Raw genomic sequence first — 20,150 nt, forward strand, 5'->3', positions numbered from 1 at the left:
TAAAAATTAACTTTTCTCTACAATTTCTTAGGAAGTTTAGTAGCACTAAGTGCTAAAAACAAGGAAAGAACTGTGCATACAAAGGGAGATTATCTGCAGTGACAATTTTGAATTTCCATAGAATTATTTTCTTCTGAAATAAGGAAGAGACTTTTAGAACTCTCATAACAGTACTGACATAAAACACTAAACTGGTGGGACTCCTTGGTACTTCCTGGAAGACTCAGGTTGGTCAGCTGTTACTGCAATCAAAGTCAACAAACAGCACTTTCAACAAACCAGGTTCTATCATACCACTGGGGAAAATAAAAGAAAGGTTTTTGAATACACTATGCACTGCTTCACAAAGTCTCAGTCCTCAGATGCTTTTTGTTATTTTCCTAAAATCCACAAAAAATGCAGAGTATATTGTATTAATGATGTACAGCAACAGCACGACTGAAAAACAACATTACAAAACTAAGATACAAAAACAGTCCTCCTACTCTGACCATGTTAAAAAGAGAAACATATCTTGGAGAAATTATCTCTGTTTTCTGATCACAATGCACAGGGGTGACCATCAGTGACAGCACAGAGCAGCCAGAGCCTCCATGTAGGGTTTTGCCTCCGTGATGTCACAGAGAAGTTCCATGAAATGACAGAAAGCTCCTTCCAGGGTGACTGTTCATGAGATCACCCCGTAACCGCCCACACACCTGGCCCAGAGTTCTCCTGCAGCACCATCAGGCGTGGAGCACAGCCCAGCAGCACAGGATGCAGAGCAGCTCCCGCTGGGGCAGGTCCCTGCAGCTCTCCCACGATGGATGCTGTGGTGCTTAAAAAGAAGGGCTACAGCCTCGGTGATACTCTTGGAGAAGGCTCCTATGGCAAAGTGAAAGCTGCCTACAGCCACCGCCTGAAACGCAAAGTGGCCATCAAGATCATTGACAAGAAGAAAATTTCTCAGAATGTCCTGGAAAAATTTCTCCCCAGGGAAATGGAGGCTTTGATGAAACTGCACCACCCCGCAATCATCGAAACCTATGAGATTTTTGAGACTTCCTCAGGGAAAGTGTACATCGTGATGGAGCTGGGGGAGAAGGGGAGCCTCCTGAACTACCTGAGCAGCCAGGGGGCGATGGAAGAGAGCGCCGCTCGCTCCAAGTTCCAGCAACTGGCTTCTGCCATCCAGCATTGCCACGACTTGGACTTTGCCCACAGGGACCTGAAATGTGACAACATCCTTCTCGATGATTGTCTTAACTTCAAGCTCTCAGACTTTGGCTTTTCAAAACCCCTGTCTCGAGATGGAAATGGAAAAACCATTCTCAGCAGCACCTTCTGTGGATCTCTTGCATACTCAGCCCCCGAGCTGCTTGAGCATATTCCTTGTGACCCCAGGATTTCGGACATGTGGAGCCTGGGCATTATCCTGTATGCAATGCTTTTTGCTTCACAGCCATTTGACAGTTCCAACATCAGGGAAATGCTCCAGGTTCAGAAACAACAGAAGATTCCCTTCACGAAGGCAAAAAATCTCTCTACAGACTGCAAGAACCTCATTGTCCATTTGCTCCACCCTGATGTGTCCCAGAGGCTGCGCATAGATGAAGTTTTGAGACATCCCTGGCTGCAGAACGCAAAACTCACGCGCTGCCTGCGATCCCCAAGCGACCCCAAAGCCAATGGCAAGAAAAGCCCCAAAAAAACCAGGATGGAAAATCCCATTGTGCGTAAGTGTAAGGAGTGGAGGAGGAAATCAGATTCTCTTAAGGATGCTTTCCTTTAACAGGGCCACAACGTTGGCCTCACCTGTGAACTGCATTAGTTTAAGCTCAATTAAAGAGAACCTGTCTGAAATTCCATGTGGCAGTCATGTCCCTGCTCCTGCACAGTGCTCTTGAAGGAGGAGCTTTAACACTGCCAAAGTCAAGACTCTGAAACACGGGGGAAATAATGAGGGAGGGAAGTTGGGAAGTTTTAGAACGTGTAAACAAATGGCAGAGGAGCACTTGGTATGTAATATTTGAAGGAGGAATGTATTTCAAACTTAACAAGGCAATTATTTTTCATATATCTGAATATTAGACCTGGTGATACCAGACTTTATAAAAATTTATAACTATTTCAATACTCAGACTCTAGGATCTGCCTAGACATACTGCTTATGAATCAAAATTTAGCTGATTTTCTCTTTTAAATTTGAGTGTTTCAACAAAAAAATGTGCAATGAAAAGCATTTCTCTATTCTTAAAAACTAACAAGGATTACAAATCAGTTGTACCATAACACAGGTTTTAAGTCAAAAGGAATGTGGGAAGAGTTTTCATTAATTAGGAAGGAAAATTTAAAAAAACCACACATCCAAACATCAGCTGCCTTTTAACTAAACTTATTGGCTGAGCAAAACACATGCATAAATTCTTTTATCTATAACAAGAAATATTATGTTAGACACTAAAAAAAAAAAGTATACCTTCAATGCTATTGTTGTTTAGCCTAAAACTTAAAAAATAATATTAATTATTTTATTTGCATTACAGTCCTGCAAGGTAGTCCTGATCAAGGATCACTTTAAAAGCCTGCAAAATGAGAAGTCTCCTGTCCCACTGGTGTAATACATTTACTTCTAGGTCCCACAAGATTGATTCAACTGGTTAAGTTATGCAAGCACACATTTACAGTCCAGCCACTTCCTGCAGAAAAGCATCAAAAAATGTCATGTGGGTAAAATCCAATCCCAGTGGAGACTTTGGGAGGTTTATTACCAATTCTTTGGTACTCAAATAATTGCCTGTCACTAAAAGTAAAGCAAAACAAATATAATTTCATGGGTCTGCTTGGCTAGATACATTTGACCAGTTATTGACCTACAAGGGTATTTATGCAACACCTGAGAGTGTCATGCACACAAATGATGACCTACTCATTATTTAGTATTGCTTAGAAAGGGTCAGGCTACTATGTTTAACTCTCTATAAAATAGAGATAAAGTAAAGTTGAAGTGCTGCTGAAAAGCAGCAAAATGTCAAAAAGTACCCTAACATACAATTTGACAAGACAAAAATTATGTTTATCCATTATTTCACCCACTATTCTTTACAGAAAATCTGCTTTTCCCATCAAAATATTATGTTAAAATATCAAACATAAAATACTGCTATCAACAAAGTCTTTATATAACAAAAAAGCTCACCATAATTAAAACTATTATTTCCATTTAGTAAATGTGGACAACTAAATCTATTCTGGGGAAAGAAACCTTCTTGCTTAATATGAAAGAGATTATTTTTGATGCTAAGAACTCAAATGCACTCTGGAATAATTACAAACCTTACTCTGAATAGTCTTCTGCCTCAGAGAGTGGATTAAAAGATGGATTGTACAAACAGCCATGCAGCAGAGCTCTTACTATCCTAAATAATCCAAGGAGAGACAAAGTCAGATCCAGCTCTAATTAACACTCATTGCTCATGGCAGGAGAACATTAACATGGTACATTTCCACTGGCACATGTTTACAAGTCACAGCCATTGAAAAGGACACTTGGACAAACAAAATGGAGCTCATGAATTCTTTGAGTTAGCAGTTCAGGAGAAAGCTTAAAATATATCTTATTGTTATTTTGCTTTCATTGATTTAATCTGGGACCAAAACAAGTGGTAAAAAAAAAAGTGAAGCCATGGAAAAAAATTTCTTATTCTATTTTAATTTTGCCACTTACTATTGCATTATCAGACACCAGATACAAGAGGAAATATGACTGGAAATAATCACAGGGAATGTGCCACAAAGAAGTTGTGACACCTCTTCCTGGTGTACTGGCAGCTCCTTAGACAGTAACAGGCACATTCTTATTTCCAGTTCTGTGTCTGTGGCCAAAACATGTCTAAGTGCACAGCCAAAATCAAAAGGCAGGACAGCTCCCTTACCAGAGGTCTTTCCAGGTGATTTTATTAGAGATGTGAGCTGCTCTGTTGTGTAAATTATATAAAAGAGCCTGACATGCATCTAAGGAGGGTGGATTTTGCAATTCTGGTTTACTTGGGAATTCAGTTTTATTGCAATCCTTTTAGTAAGACAGGACATGCCATTGAAAACAAACATATATAAGTCCTAAAAAGCTTCTAGAGAAAGAGGACCTATGAACTGTATTGGTGAATGCCATAACAAAACAAAGCACACTAAAAATATCATTTCAGTTGAATGCAGTAAATGGGGTAAAATGTGTCCTGCTATAACTCTGTCAAAATGGCACTAGGTTTACCTTAACTAAAAATCATAGAATTATATATTTACTAAGGCTGGAAAAGACCTCTAAGGTCTCAAACCCACCCATTAAATCAACACTGCCAGGTCCACCGCTCACCATGTCTCCAAGCACCTCATCTATGCATTTTTTGAAAACTTACAGGGATGGTGATTCCACCGTGTCCCTGGGCAGCTTGTTCCAGTGCTTGAGCACCCTTTCAGTGAAGAACTTTTTCCTGACATCCAGCCTAAACCTTCACTGGCACAACCTTGCTCTTGTCACATTGCTTGTCACCTGAAGGAAAACACCAACCGTCCCCTGCCTGCAGCCTCCTTGCAGGCACTTGCAGAGAGTGGTGAGGTCCCCAAGCCTCCTTTTCTAAAGCCTAAATAACCACAGTTAACTCAGCTGCTCCTCAATTCCCTCAGTTTCTATCTCCTCAGATTTCAAGAGGAATCAATACCACACACCTAGCACGGGGGAATGAAAATGGAGATTGTTGTAATCACTAATGCTTCAGATCAAAATTTAATTTGCACTTTTCTCTACACATTACAAGTGATTAAGTGAGTTTTAGAATCATCTTTTCCTTAGCCAGAAGTGTCCACACTTTCTTATCTTAAATCATTGGCACTTAAATTAATGGCTTTTATCTAACAGATACAGCAGTCATAATAAATATTTAAGATAACTATTTAAATTTTGGCTGTATTAACATCATAATGTAAAGAATCTTAATTTTATTTGCCTCGATAAATCAAAGATTAAACTCACTCAGACATTTTATCTTGCTTGCCCTTAGAATAGTCAAAGAAATTCACTTTAAATATGAATAATATGTCTTTATTTTATGAGCTTTGTTCATTTCCATAGATTTAGTTTGAAAATAAAATTATTTCTAGTACTTACTGGAATGCTGAAAATGAAACTATTGAATTATTTTTTTTTGTCTCCATCTAAAAATCACTTGAACTCATTTGGAGGGGTTGGATTCTTAAAGGAGAACCTGCCTCAATATATGGTCCTTGCTATGGCACTCAGAGCCACATAAACCATCACAGACATTCCATCAACAATTAAGGTTTAGAAAGTTGCAATTTGTCAAAAAGTCTCAGTACTATCCCTTGAAATACCATGCATAATATTTATTGAAGTTAAACTTCAGTAAATATTAACTTCACAATGAAATTTTGTAAGATTTCTTCCCAATTCCTGCAAGGGTTTTTAGTTCAATGAGAATTAATTATTTTGCTCACAGAGATACTGTTTTCAAAATAAAACCTATAAACATGATCATGATAGTCTCTGTGTAGCCAGTAGAAGTGCTTCAAACCACAAAAAGAAAAATTCCAGTGGATAACTTTGTTGGTGGTACAAAAGGGTGTGATTTGGTGGAATTGTGCAGAATTTGCATGCAGCAAATGCTGTACACACTGGTTTGACTGAGAACACAGTGTTCAGGACAGCACTCCCATCTCCTGGAGTATCATTACATTTTCCCCAGAGGCTGTACGTTTAATTGGCTGGCTGTAGGTGTGGTGTGTGCTGCTCCCTCCCTGCCCTGACAACCAGCAGGGCTCTGGTGCCTCCATCCAGCTTCCTGGGGACTCTGGGGACAGATGGCTTCAGGGCAGCCAAGGGCTGTCTGGAACAGTGACCCAGACGTCTTGGCACTATGCAAATATCACTATCAGTCAATCATTTTATTATAAATACTGGACAGCCCAGGGCCCACTGAGCTCTCCCACTGGCAGTGGCTGCCCTCCAGGAGCTCCTGTTGAGCAGGGACAACTCTCAAGGTTACCCTCAAGGCTGAAAGGTTCCTTGCAACAACAGAGCCTCAGGGAGCGATCAATAGTGTCCCAACCTTTGAAATCTCAGCCAAGCGATACCAAGGATTGACTGTGCACATAAACTGCTCTGGACATAAACCACTGGCCAAGTTTGAGACAAGGACTGGATCCAGCTGCAGCCTGAGAAGGAATGCAAGGGGTCCTTCCTGAACCTCATGACTCAGTGGGAGAGTCTCCCTGACAGCTTTTTCTGACCTTGTCCTTTAGGCAGTAAATAGTCAAGTGTACCTTGTTAAAGCACTGTCACATTCACCATTTGATTTTGTTAACTTGCTATTTTATGTTAACAAGGTTTACTGCTGCTTCTCTCTCCAGTGAAGTGCATCACTCCACTCAGGGCAAGGTGCAGTGGACAGAGGGAACAGGTGAAAGGGGTTTACAAAGCAGAACTGGAGGGAATAAACATTGGAGGGAATAAACATTTGCTGATTCTTCTAACAAAAAAGGCAAGTTATCTGTTATGCCCCTTGACAGCCTGTAAATGGATGAATGACTGCCTTTAATAGTGATGATATCTACTGCCTCAGAAACCTAATTCCTTTGACCTGAACAGAAATGGTCACAGTCATTAGAGCTACATAAATATAGCACTCAAATCTTTTTAAGCACATAACAATCCTATGAAAAAAATCACAGGACTATTCATAAGACAAGACACAGCCAGAACAAAAATTAATCTTTCAGAACCTGTGTTGAAAATTGTTCATGACAACTTTTAATGGACCAAAACCAAAGTTCATGCAAGTCATTTGGAGTCCTTGGTATTGGTATTTACATCAGCACCTAAACCTTCATCTTATTTACAAAGATAATTCATATTATGCTAAGTTTTACCCCAGCAATTTCTGCAAGATAAGACCATCTAGACACGTTAGGTACTTAGTTTACTAGACTGTGTTAGACACCTAAAATTAGCATAAGTCCCAAGTACATTGCAGCATTTAATGTGTTTATGTCACAATATCCTTGTAAAGATGAGGAATAACATTATCTCAGCTTTACAAAGTGAATCTGACACACAGGATGAATATGGAACTTATAAAACATATGAAGTACTCAGATCCTCTAAGCACTGAGTGCCTGATTACTGTTAAAAATCTGAGCATATTGTTATACATGTGTTATACAGACTAAGTCACTGAGAAACTCAATCTGTGACAGAAGTGATCTCAATCAGGAGCAGTAGTCATGAACTATAGTGAACTATTACTGCTGTCTCTGTTTTTTCTGCCTTTGATGAGGTTAACTAAAAAAAAGAAAACAAAACCCCCACAAAAAAGCCCAAAGCAAAGAAAACCCACCAATTTCAAGCATACTACTTCCATGTTTAGTTCAAATATGATGACTATAGCATCTCTTTGTTACACACATCAAGCTATTCAAAGTTTGCCAAAGAAATACTTGAAGTCACTTCTGCCTAGGATTACATAAAATTCTAAATATTGCAACATGTACAAACTTTAAAAAAAAATGAGCTGAACTTTCTTCATGCTTTAATCATTAACTTTCACTGTACCAATACCAAGATGGAAAACTAAATAAAATGGGACTGGTTTGCTTGCTCTGCAGGATCAGCTTGTTCTGATAGTTCACCCCTACCAGTCCTGCTCAACACCAGCAATCAGCTTTGAGATGTGATTTTTTAAATGCTGTTCAACACAGAATCATCAATCCAGCAAAGTACCTGCCAGGATATGTTCACCTGCAGTTTAAGAAAATTGTGTGGATTTATCAGAGAAAAATTTCTGCTTTTCTGATACAAAGCTGTGAGCTTTACATTAACTTAAAACATGGGCAATCCACCAAGGAACTACATATTCAGAGAGTTTTTAATGAATATGTATACATTAGTCTTTTCTGATTTTCCTTAAAGGAAAATATTACATCAAAGCAAAGTAGTTTGGCCTACTACAGAAATTATTTCTTCTGTATACTTCAATGCATTTCAGAAACAGGTTTTCTTAGTAATAAATATTTCCAACTAGGAGGAAGAAATATTTAGTTCATTATTTTCCAAATGCTTTAAAGTAAAAAGGCCAAAATCTTATCTTGATTTTATTAGACTATTATGTTTTAAACTAAGCAGTGATAAAAATTAAAAATCACTAAAACAGAGCAAAATCATGTTTTCTAGAACTAGCTTCTTCCCTTCCTGTCTAGCCACAGGACCATGTGTACAAAAGAACTAGGAGTGTCTGAATCTTGCACTAACTTCACATTTCTGCTAGTTCTGACAGAGTCCACAGCTCCAAGATGTTCTACAGTATTGTCCCCATTGTCTTCTTATTCCTTCACATCCTTCCAAAGGATATTTTGCATTTCTAGGAAATAGTACAGAATTCATGAACAGCTGCTCAATAGCAGTTTGAACACACCATATAGTTCAATGTTAAAAGAAAGATTTAAGAACAGTTCATAGTATGATCTAGTCTTGTGTCTAGTGTTCTTTCCTTTTCATGTCCAGATGGGACTCCCATTATCCTCCTTTTTCTGTTGTATGATTCATCACCAAAGATTTCCCTCATGCACTTACTGCAGCAGGTGTTCTATCCCTTAACTGTAGTCATATGGAAACCTATGAGGACAAATATTGAACCAAAAAACTAAATAGAATGGAATGTAAATTAAATTTTTTTTGTCTATTTCTTAGTGTATTGACAACAGATATTATTATATACTGATAATATACAGATATTATTATTATATATTAATTATATTAATATTATTATACTGAACTGTAGCAGAGGTCTCAAAACCTGATATTGTTGAACAATAGAATGAATTTACTATATTCATGAGTGAAGATGCCTCAAGCAACCTCTAAAAAAAAATCCAAGCTAAATCAAATTTGGTTGTAGTGAAAAGGTTTCCTGTCTTGAGAAGATCCACTCTAATTAGGCTGCCTTCTGTGAGACCACTGTTTTATCTTCCTACGTGCTGTAAACTTCACATCTTGTCATTACTGCCAGTAATTTCTGTAGAAACCACCACTAATGAATGCAAAAACAGAGCAACGTAGAGGCAGGAATCAGGAGGCATCTAGCAGGAAATTTCTGGGTATTCCTGTGGAAATTCAAAACTACTTTTTCTCCATTGAACTTGTTTCCACAGTTCTTAGGGTTTTTTGGTTTTTTTTCAGTCAAGGCATAAATCTCCCCTTAAAGAAAAATGCAAAAACCAACAAAAGAAAAACACATTAACATTTCTAATACTAGAGTTAATTTGGCTAGTTATATTGAATTCATCCTAATTTCATATGTAACAGCTGCCTGCCTTTCTTCTCCCTTTTTTTATCTAATGGATGCCAAAGCACATTTTCCACATAAGCAACAGCAGTTTTGGCCTCTGTTTACATGTTCTGTTGAGACTGTAGCCCTGAAAGGGGCTGGACTGCTAATCATCTCATAATTGAAAATATTGAAAAGTCAGAATTTGAACTAATTGGAAGTAATGCAAAGTAACTTCTTGATTGCCCCAAAATTATCACACTTCTCAGGTCAGCTTTTGAAAGGGAAACAGCCACATGAAGAGAGCCTAAGCTCAGTCTTTACTAAAACCACCACACTCAAGGCTTGTGAACCTCTGTCAACTGAGACTTCCCCAGAACTTGTAGCCAATTAAATTCTTTCTAGAATTTCACCAAGTATGTGGCTCTAGAATTTCAGTAAGTAGGTCTAGACCGCTCAAACTTACTCTAAAACAAAACCTTTGTCATCCTACCAGTTAAAAAGATGGGGAAAAGGTCTTTGGAGCTAACATTTCCTTGAGGATGTGTCAGTGATGCAATAGCAAGTTGGAGCCACATTCTCTGCTGGACTCCCAGTCTGATCTTCCACTGGCAGCTGTTTTGGATGCAGCTCCCTCTCCTTCCAGCCCACCCCACACTCACATCTAAGGCACAGCTAAAAATCTAGGTATGAAAAGGTGCACAAACTTGTGTTGTGCTCAACTACAAACATAATATGATCTTTGGTAGAATCTCTCAACATGTATTTGCAACATAAAAAATTGAATTATTCTGGATTTTAACCTGGGGACTTTGCTCAAAATTGATGCTAAGCTTGAGAGTAATTAAATACGACACAAGGTGGTGTCAGGTTAGACTAGCTTTAACAAACTACTGTATCAACAAAGGGGAAAATAAGGTAAAGATTGGCTTTTCTAACCACAAATATTCTTTCTTCTCTTTAGTGAAATTGCCAGAGACAAGGAAATGTGCTGCAGCAACTGAAATGCCAAAATACACTTTCAGATAATCCTGCAAAATCTGCTCCTAAGCCCATGCATCAGTGTTTAGAAATACTATCACCCCATGTTCTCTCAGGTAAACAGTCCAAGGGAAGTCACCCCTGTTTTCAGACCAAGGGCTGGATGTTCATGTAACTTTTGTTGTTTTGCTTTAAATGAAGAAATTGGCACTTAAGATGAAGTCACAAAAACACAAATCACAAATTTACAGTACAACAGCCAGTAACTCTCATTTACTTAAACTCCATTTTGCTTGCAGCACATGGCAGAACTTCCCATTAATTTTAGTAAAATCACACATACATTAATTACACAGAAGCAATCCATATAATATTACCATTTTACAGGTGAACTTGTATTTGGGGTTCACATTTTTAAAAAATTGCTAGAATAAGCTCAGCTTCATAGATTTAAAAAAAAGAATAAGCATATTATGTTGTTTACACCACAAATCCATCTGGCACAGAAGGCAAAAGCAACTGCTGGATAAATAAAAGCTATGTAAGAAATAGAAGGGGTTTCCATATAAAATTATGTCACTGAGACAGTTAAATAGCAGTAAGTAGCAGGAGTTTCAGCAGTAGGAAATTATATGGCTCATGACTGTCCCCTCTGGTTTGCTATCCTCTAGTTATGTTCTACATTTGAGGGGAATCACAAAAACCTTGGCAAGAGTAGAGCCCAAACTCCAACCCAGTTTTTAATGAGGTCACTTCTTCTAGACTAATGTGTGCATCTAGAAAAATACAAGGAAAGAAGATCAAACCCATAATGAAGTGCAACATTCATAAACATTCTGAAGTAAACTAACTCCAAAATAATCACTAATAAACTTACATTTTTAAGCTTTATTTACAAAGTGATTGCTTTAGAAACAGAGTGCCTGAACAATTCTGGACTGGACGAGAACTGATACTACAGAAGTTCTATCCAAAGCAGATGTTTTTGTTCCTCCTGTTCAAGTTCTCACTTTTGGTCTGTTCTGCACAGTTTCACAGATAGATGTGTCACTGTTTACCTACCCACAGTTCAGAACAGGAGATCACTGTCTGAACAGGCAGCTTTTCCTCAAACCCAAAATCTACTCATGGAATAAAATACTACCATAAATATGAATGCAGTCCAAAAAATTTTAAATACAAGGATAAGAAAATCAGTTTTAATAAGCTGGACACTTCAGAACTTACAAAAAAAAATCTTTCCTAAACATTAAGGGCTGCCATCACTGTACCTGTCAAATGTTTTCCAGGAAACAAACTTTCCATTCAGGTACAAACTACTACAGATCTAGAAATATTCAGAGACATGTTCCTGGAAAGTAGAAATCCCCAGCTAGTCAGTCACAGGCACTATTGAGTTTCTCATTATTTGCTCATGGAGGCAGAATTTTTCTCAGTTAAGCTGATGTTCTAGTTCACAGCTAAGGCAAAAGAAAACTGCTGGTAAGCATTCAATTCAAATATAGCAAGATATTGTTTCTACAAAGAACAAGTACTCTTCATAAAGCATATTAATGTCCTTTTGTATGGTTTAAAATCCAGAGAGAATGTCACTTATCTGAACAAGTCATATTCTGTCTAGTGGAAAAGTAGATATTTTCTTTTTTGAAATCTTTAGGCCATTGTAACTGTACACAAGGCATTAAAAATCCAAGATAATTTGAAAAGCTCAAAAACAACTCAAAAGTACCACTGCTCTTCAGCAATTACTTTTGAGAGCTGAAGCAGGAAGAAGCATGTAATTATCTTCATCACTTTCACAGCTCTGAATTTTCCTGGTGACAAGAGGGGCAGAATCACCTCCTTGGACCTGCTGCCAATGCTGCTTTTTGGTGCAGTCCAGGGCACCTTTGGGCTTTCTGGGCTGCAAGGACACATTGCCGGGTCAAGGTGAGCTTTTCATCCCTCAGCACCCCCAAGTCCTTCTCCTCAGGGCTGGTCTCAATCCATTCTCTGCCCAGCCTGTGTTTGTGCTAGGGCTTGCCCTGACCCAGCTGCAGGACTTGGCACCTTGCCTTGTGGAACTTTATGAGTCTCCCATGAGCCCACACCTCAGGCCCATCAAGGTCCCTCTGGGATGGAATTTTGTCCCTCCAGAATGTCACTCCACACACCTCAGTGCTGTCAAACTTGCTGAGGGTGCCCTCAATGCCCCTGTCAGTGTTAAACAGTGCCAGCCCAGCTCTGACTTCTCAGGTCACCTCTGCCACTGCTCCCCACTCAGACACCAGCCACTGACTGCAGCCCTGAGTGGGACCAGCCAGCCAGCAAGACATGGTTCATTTTAAAGACCTATTATACTCACAAAACTGGGACTTATCAATGCAAAGTAAATCCAAAGCAATTTGGCAACTTTGTGGTTTGCTATAAAGAGGCCATTCAGTGAATAAGCAAGTATTTCAAGGGTAGCACTTGGAAATGGGCCAGAGCAACAGATTTATTGATTGAGAACAATAAAAAGGCCATATTTAGATAATTGAGAGATCCAATGCACTCTAAAATGATAAAAAGTGTTCTGCTTGGCTTCAGTGGGTTCTGCTTAAGGACATAGTTAAAAATAATACAAGGTTATTCATCGCAGGACCACGTAAGACCAAGAAGTTAAATACAACCACTGCCTTTTAAAGGACAGATGTGGTATGGCTAATATTGACTTTTCTACTCTGCATGGTTAGTGAGAGATTAGTATAATCTGCCATCCATTTTGATACTGAAATTAGAAAGATTATAGGAGATCATTTTGTCCTGAAGTCACATAAGATAGATGTGGAAGAAAAATCTCATCAAAGATGCCCTGGCATTTCACCCATCCTTAACCCTTAAAGAGAGGCAACTTTTCTATGGAGTGAGAAAGGAAATAGATTCTATTTGAGCAGAAAATAACAAGGATTACTGAAGAACTCATGTTAGTCTTTCTCAGGATTGTTATCAGAAGATTGCTAATATTGATTTTCAAGAGCCCCAGCACCTGCAAACTTGCAATCAGACAGAAGTCTGATTCACAGAACATAGTGCCACTCACAGTCTGCATGCACACACAAGTCCATGTAACATTAAATTCTTTACAAGACAAAAATCTTAAGTTTCAGTGTTCTTAAGTTTATTATCCAACTACTAATTGTACTTTATCTGAAATAAAATTGAATCAATGGGGATCATTAACTCTGTTATCTCTTTAATGAAGGGCTCCACAGTATAATTTGATATTCTAGTTCAGAATACTTCAATAAAATTTCTTGCATGGTGACAACTACTGAAGACATTTAATAATTCCACAACAGCCAGCTTTACTGACAGCACCTTAAGGAAAAGTCACACATATCTGTTTTCATTGATGCCTTGCAGTCAGAAAAGTGTGAACATCAAAATGAAAGAAATTAAATGATACTCTTTTTGACCAAAATAATTTCAAAGATTGAAAATTAGATGTCACCTTGGACTATTACAGTAATTCATACTTTTCCCCATTTTCTCTCCAAAAGCCACATGTTATTCTATTAGATTTTTATTGACATTCAATCAATCTTGTAATAATTTGAGTGCATCTGTTTTTTCTGTTTTGTTTCTACCCTTGAGCTTGAGTCATAGAGAATTTCTCAGAAATCATAAATATGCATTTCCGAGTTAGTACGGGACTCAGATCTCAAGGACATAAGAAAGATTGTTTGTTTTGCAAGTTTCCTTCCACTCTGTCACTAGAAGTAAAAGCAGTAGCATTTTGCTTCTTGAGGTAAATAAGGTCTTGCTGCTGACACAAAACATGGATAGAATGGACATAGGATAGAGATGTAGATCTGCAGGGAGAGAAACCAAGCACAGCAGTATGAAAGGACACTTGAGTTATCTGTCAAATGTGGTTCTAAAATCTCCTCTGGTACAGTTTCCTTTCTTAGTTGTCTCTAAGTGGCATTCTTTGCTTAGCCAGATTATCCCAGTGTTGACTATCAGACAAGAATAGAACCAAGCTGCATACCAGATGTGAGAGGAATAATTATGCCAAAATTAAAACTATGTTAATTGGAGGGATTATGGTAGCATTCTTCTGCTGTAGTTACTTTTTCTCTTATTACCTGGGAAAGTTTGATCACAAGCCAAAGCAGGGAGTTTCCTAATTACTTTTACCTTCCCATCTGTGTTCTTTGAAAACGACAACAATTTGGTAAAGTGAGAAGGTTTCAGCATTCTATTACTTAATCCAAGATCTGAAGACTGACAAAATTGGTGGCCTAAGTGGAAAAGATAATCATTGCTGTTATCAGTGAGTTCTTTAGACTTCAAAGCAAAGCCTAAAGGACAAAACATGCTGGCTTAATGACAACCACAGTGGTTCTAACATACTCTGAATCTGTGAACACACTGTACTTGTAGCAGTCCTGAATGCTGAATTCTTTCCTTTTTCTGGGGAACAGAGCTGTTTCATGTATGCTTTTAGCTGACCTCCACTATTTTCACTACTGAAGCACTCATCTTTCCCAATCAATAAAACTCAGAGCACTAATTCTACTGTCACATGATGCTACAAAATACTTTAATCAGAGATGCCTTGCCCACAGATGATAAGACTCAGAATTCCATAAAGATGAAGCATTTAAATCACTCTGCTTTGTAAATTACAGCTGATAGTTTATCACTCTCAATGAAGCAGGAATCCTTACAAGTGAAATAGCCAAATTAATGTATTGCAATACTTAGTGGGGAAATGAATGCAAGCCCTCTATCCTGAAGAATAGCTAATTTAAATGTGTTAGAATCTCATACTCTGACTTTCCTCCCACTCTCAGTAATTTTGCTCTGGCACATCCAATGGATTTCCAAGAGATCGCCACCAATTTACACGAGCATCAGAATTATCTGGTCCAGAGAGTTAGTGAACAGGTTTTTAAAAACAGGATACTGTAAAATAAAAAAGTTGTGCTAAAGAACGAGATCCTAAAGTGCATCTATGAAAACAAAAGGAACATGAAATTAGAAATATATGTGAAGGCACAGTGGGAAATTCAGAACAGTCATAATGAAGGTAGCATAGGTGTGAAGGGTAGTTTATCCAAACTTAGAAAACCTTGAACACGCCTTTGCAGAGTCAGTACATTGCACAGAGGTACTGAATCCATGCAGAACTGACAAAGACTTCAAAGCAATGCACTTTTACATTGCTGGTAATGGTAAGTCTGAATGGAAAGACTCTACAAACCCCCAAGTTACAACTGGAAAAACCCCCACTATTAAAAGATAATGTGATCATTTAAGTTTAAAAATTACCTTGCTTTCCAAAAGTATAAATAAAGTCTTTGAGGCCAGCTATCATGGGTTTCCATGAAAGGTTCTTCATTAACCTTCTACTCATACATAAAAATTGATTAACAAATCAGCTAAACCACCCGAACAATAAATAAAACAAAATGTCAAACACTTGCTTTTGACTTTATTTTATAATTACTTTTGTACATTAGGAACATTGCCTGTGACATGGGATGCAAGCCAGATGAGGCAGACAGAAAAATGGCACAGCAAGAACAAGGCCTAAATACACAAAATGCCCTTCCTCAGTGCCTTACAGACAGGAGTACTCTGCACTGAGGAACCTCTCTCGTACTGGAACCTGCATATTCCTGCTCCCAGATTTCTCTCTAAATTTCAGAATGAATCACTGTGTTAAAAAAATATTTAGGCACAGTTGAGAAGTTCAAGGAACATATCCCAGGTCAGATTCCTCATTATTTTCCTTTGTTAATTCCTTTCATAGGCTGCCATTCTCACTGGCTCCTGAAGGATTTCTAATGCAGCGCTGTAAGGATTCAAATGAAATTCAATTTTCTCTCCAGTCTCTATGTGACCACCTCATTATTATTCTGCAATCAGGAACCTGATGTTCTTTGTCCATTTCAGGTTCATTCATTCATCTCTCCCATTTCCTATCACTATCAGAGGGCATTCCAACTCTGTTTCTGTCTTTGTTTATGTTTCTGATGCTCAGCTCTGGGCACATAATATGTTACATGAATTTTTATATTTGTACAACTTAAACTGCATTGAGCACAACATAATTTTGCTTTTAAAATTTTTAAACTGCTTTTGAACCAATGAGTAATAAAGTGGGTTCAGTTACCCAGAGGTTATTTCACTTCTGCATGAGTCTTCTCAGTTTTTGCTCATACAAAATTCAACTACTCCAACCAGAGTATGTGAATATATACAAAGGAAAACTTTTACTTGGTATTGAAGAAGGATGCCAATTTTGTAGGATTGTACAAAAGGCTGCATAGACAATTCAACATATTCACTGTGCAACAGAAATATCTTTAACAACTACAAAGTTACATAATTCCCTTACCAAAAAAATGTACTGAAATTTATTTCTCAATAAATATTCTACTCTAGAATAATCATTGCATACTATAGTAATGATGTTTTAGATTCAAAATTATCCTTTTTATGTTCAATGTTACAAAAGTCTGTATTAGAAATACACATAGAGTTAAATACCTCTGAAAAATGCCTTCAGTTTCCCATGGCTGCTTTACTTTTTTAGGTTTAAAAGTGTGAAAGACTGTATCAAGAATCATGGCAATTTACTGTTGCAGAGGCACCATTGCCCATTAAAAATTCTAAATTTCAAAAACAACATTGCAAACAAAAATAAAAGAACAAAATTATCTGAAAGTGCATCTGACTGAGTCCTTCCTGTCTTCTCTCATTCAATACCAAGAGTGCTTCTGGACCACCTGATCTTGCACTGCTGTAAGATGTGAGAAATGGACAATTGGTCTAAAATAGGTCACTGGGGAGGCTGAGAAAATCTGACATTTTTGGGTGTGAGGATGGCACTACATATTTAAGAATATTGTATAAGATTGCATGAAATAGTAGAAGATTAGGGATGCCACGTTTAAAATCTAGCATTATATTTTTAAATATTTACTGTCTTTTAATTCCATATTTTAAAAACTCAAGAGTATAATCAAGTGTAATTCTATACAGGATTTTATACATCTGTATAATTAACATATATATTAAGAGTTTCTTTTTAGAATACAAAACTTGAAGGCCTAATCAGTAACCAGCAAGTGCTAATTACACAATTTATATTTGACAGATAATACTTTGAAAAGCACCTGATTTTCAAAGCACTGAAAATTGAAAGCACAAATAGACTTTCAAGTAATACATCCAGTATCAGTTGCATTTTTGTGAGGGATAATTATTTTGAATACACTTCCTCACGGGTATATTTGTGTGTGTGCATGTAATACTGAAGGAAGGTAAATAAAACTAAAATTTCTCTTTTTTACCTCAGAATAAGCAAACATTTTTTGAATGTTTAAAATTATCACAGTAGGTCTGGACAAAAATGTGCAATCCTGGTAAAAGTTTAGACTTTGATACCTTTGATATAATTCTGATTTGATGTATACAGAGGACTGTAACATCATGCTTTTGCCACACACCAAACAAGTTCCACCACTGCAGAGCACCTCAATATTTCTGCCTAATTTAAAAGGTCAAACAGTTCCCTTTTAGTAAAGACTCAGTACTGAGAAAACCCACAAGACTCAAAGCTCTCTCTTTTTCACCTTCCCCAGCTCCAGCTTGCTCTCCTCTCTCCCTGGGGTCACGTGTCCTGATGAAAGACCTGCTCCAGCACGGGTTCCCTTTGGGCCACAGCCTCCTTTGGGCATCTCCCTGCTCTGGGGTGGGCTCCTCTCTCTACCAGGACACCAGCACAGCCTTCCCATGGGCTCACAGCCTCCTTTGGGCATCTCCCTGCTCTGGGGTGGGCTCCTCTCTCTACCAGGACACCAGCACAGCCTTCCCATGGGCTCACAGCCTCCTTTGGGCACATCCCTGCTGCCAGGACCCCCCTGTGCTGCAGGGCACAGCTGCCTCTCCATGGCAGCACCAGGGGCTGCAGGGGAACCTCTGCTCCGGCACCCTGAGCACCTCCTGCCCCTCCTTCTGCACTGCCCTCCCTGTCTGCAGGGCTGCTCCTCTCACACATTCTCACTTTTCTCTGGCCACAATTAATCCCACTCAGTATTTTCTTCCCATTCTTCCATATGTTACCACAGAAGCATTATCATCATTCCTGATGGGCTTGGCCTTGCACCAGTGGCAGGTCCATCCTGGAGCTCTCATTGCCTTTGTGAGACAAGGGGGAAGCTTCTGGCAGCTTCTCACAGAAGCCAACCATGAAGCACCACTCACTTCCAAAAACTTCCCACACAAACTCAATACACCTTCCTTTTCCCATATGGATAAGGAATCCCCTGCTTATTTTTCATTGGCATGCTGTGGTAGTACTGGAATACTTTAATAAAATCTCAGAGGCTGATTATAGAGATTAGGAAAATCTTGACCCTTGTAAATCAGCACAACTGCCTCCAACCCTTTCACTACCTGATGAACCCTATCAAAATTAGCCTGTATTCCATCATAATACAATTTATTATCCAGAGAAGGACATGCCTATACTATGCTATTATAGGTGACATTACTCCACTAGACAAATTTTTCTCCATTGTTCCTTAGTGAAAAAATTCTACAGTTCACCAAGCACCAGAAGTCTGTTTTACCCACCCCAAAATACAAATTCTTGTTATTACCACAGATAAGAAAGTAAGAAAACCTTCCTGGGAACTCTGAAGCTCTGCAACAAGTGAGTACTGATAAATCTTATCTCCTATATTAAACATGCAGCATGTATCTCATTTTCAATATAATCCTAGACTAAGTATTATCAGTAAAAATAATGTGTTTACTTTCTTGATCCACTTCAATGACTTTGTTACAGAGGTAAATGGCATCTCATAGGAAATTCTGAGCAGAATGCTGTGAGATTTCTAAACCCAGCCCTTTTCATATTCCTTTCCAAGTTTTTTCAACAGGTAGGTAATCTCCTACCTTTTTACACTTTAAAGTAGGCCAGAACCCAAGTCACTTTCAACTAGACAATACTCATATAGGTCTGTGCACAACAGTTTGTGCAGCCTGGAAGCAGTACAAATGGCATGAGAAAAATGAAAATAGGGAATGTACAAAAGGCAGTCATTGTGTCTCATTGCACAAGCTGCAGGTATTTTGTACTCCAGCCCTTAAAGGAACAAATTCAGCTTCAGTATATTGAAAGGACCCTGGATATAATTATCATTAATATGATAGCCTCTACCTTACAGACATTGACTGAGGACTCAGCAGGACTAAGAATGCAAACCAAACCAATTAATATGTGTTTAATAGCACAGGGATATCCATGGCTGGGAGTGGAATCAAATGGAACAGCATCACAAAATAGGGAAATGTGGGTGGCATGCTAAATTTACCTTTTTGTTAAGTGTAGAATGCCAGCATTTGGAAGCATGTGAAATGATGCACAAGTTTCCTGGACATTGTAGTCTTTTTTTATATAGCTCTAGTGAGAAATCCACACTGGAGATTTTGGTAGCTTTCTTAAAGCCTAAGAAACAACACAATGATGAGGAACATTCAGACTTTTTCCACAGTCTTCAGTCTTGCTTTCTCTGAATTTGCAACACCTGAATCAGCTCTCACTAGCCAAAGCCTGAAACCAGTATTCATGTGCACTTATTTTGAAGCAGGTCATCTGTCTCCAGCTTTGCAATTAATAATTGGTAATTCATGACTGACTCTAAGCATTATAATCATACAAAAAGAAAAGTTTCAGAGTACCCTTAAGTTCTACTCCTGATTAAATGATTATTCTCTGGTAAGATACTGGCCAGTTCAATAACTGATATGAATTCTACATGATGCAGTTTTGCAATATTGCATTTTGCACCAACTTTAGTGAGATTGCTGGAG

At 38.2% G+C, this 20,150-nt stretch overlaps 1 protein-coding gene across 1 annotated transcript; it reads left to right on the forward strand.

Annotated features, from left to right (window-relative positions):
* The first annotated feature begins 802 nt into the window (after window positions 1–802).
* Window positions 803–1,771, forward strand: LOC136562694 (testis-specific serine/threonine-protein kinase 2-like). The gene has a single exon (XM_066559668.1). The coding sequence runs from the start codon at window positions 803–805 to the stop codon at window positions 1,769–1,771; it is 969 nt and encodes a 322-aa protein (XP_066415765.1).
* The last annotated feature ends 18,379 nt before the right edge of the window (window positions 1,772–20,150 follow it).

This window comes from Molothrus aeneus, chromosome 14 (genome assembly GCF_037042795.1).
Source record: "Molothrus aeneus isolate 106 chromosome 14, BPBGC_Maene_1.0, whole genome shotgun sequence".
Taxonomy (NCBI): Eukaryota; Metazoa; Chordata; class Aves; order Passeriformes; family Icteridae; genus Molothrus; species Molothrus aeneus.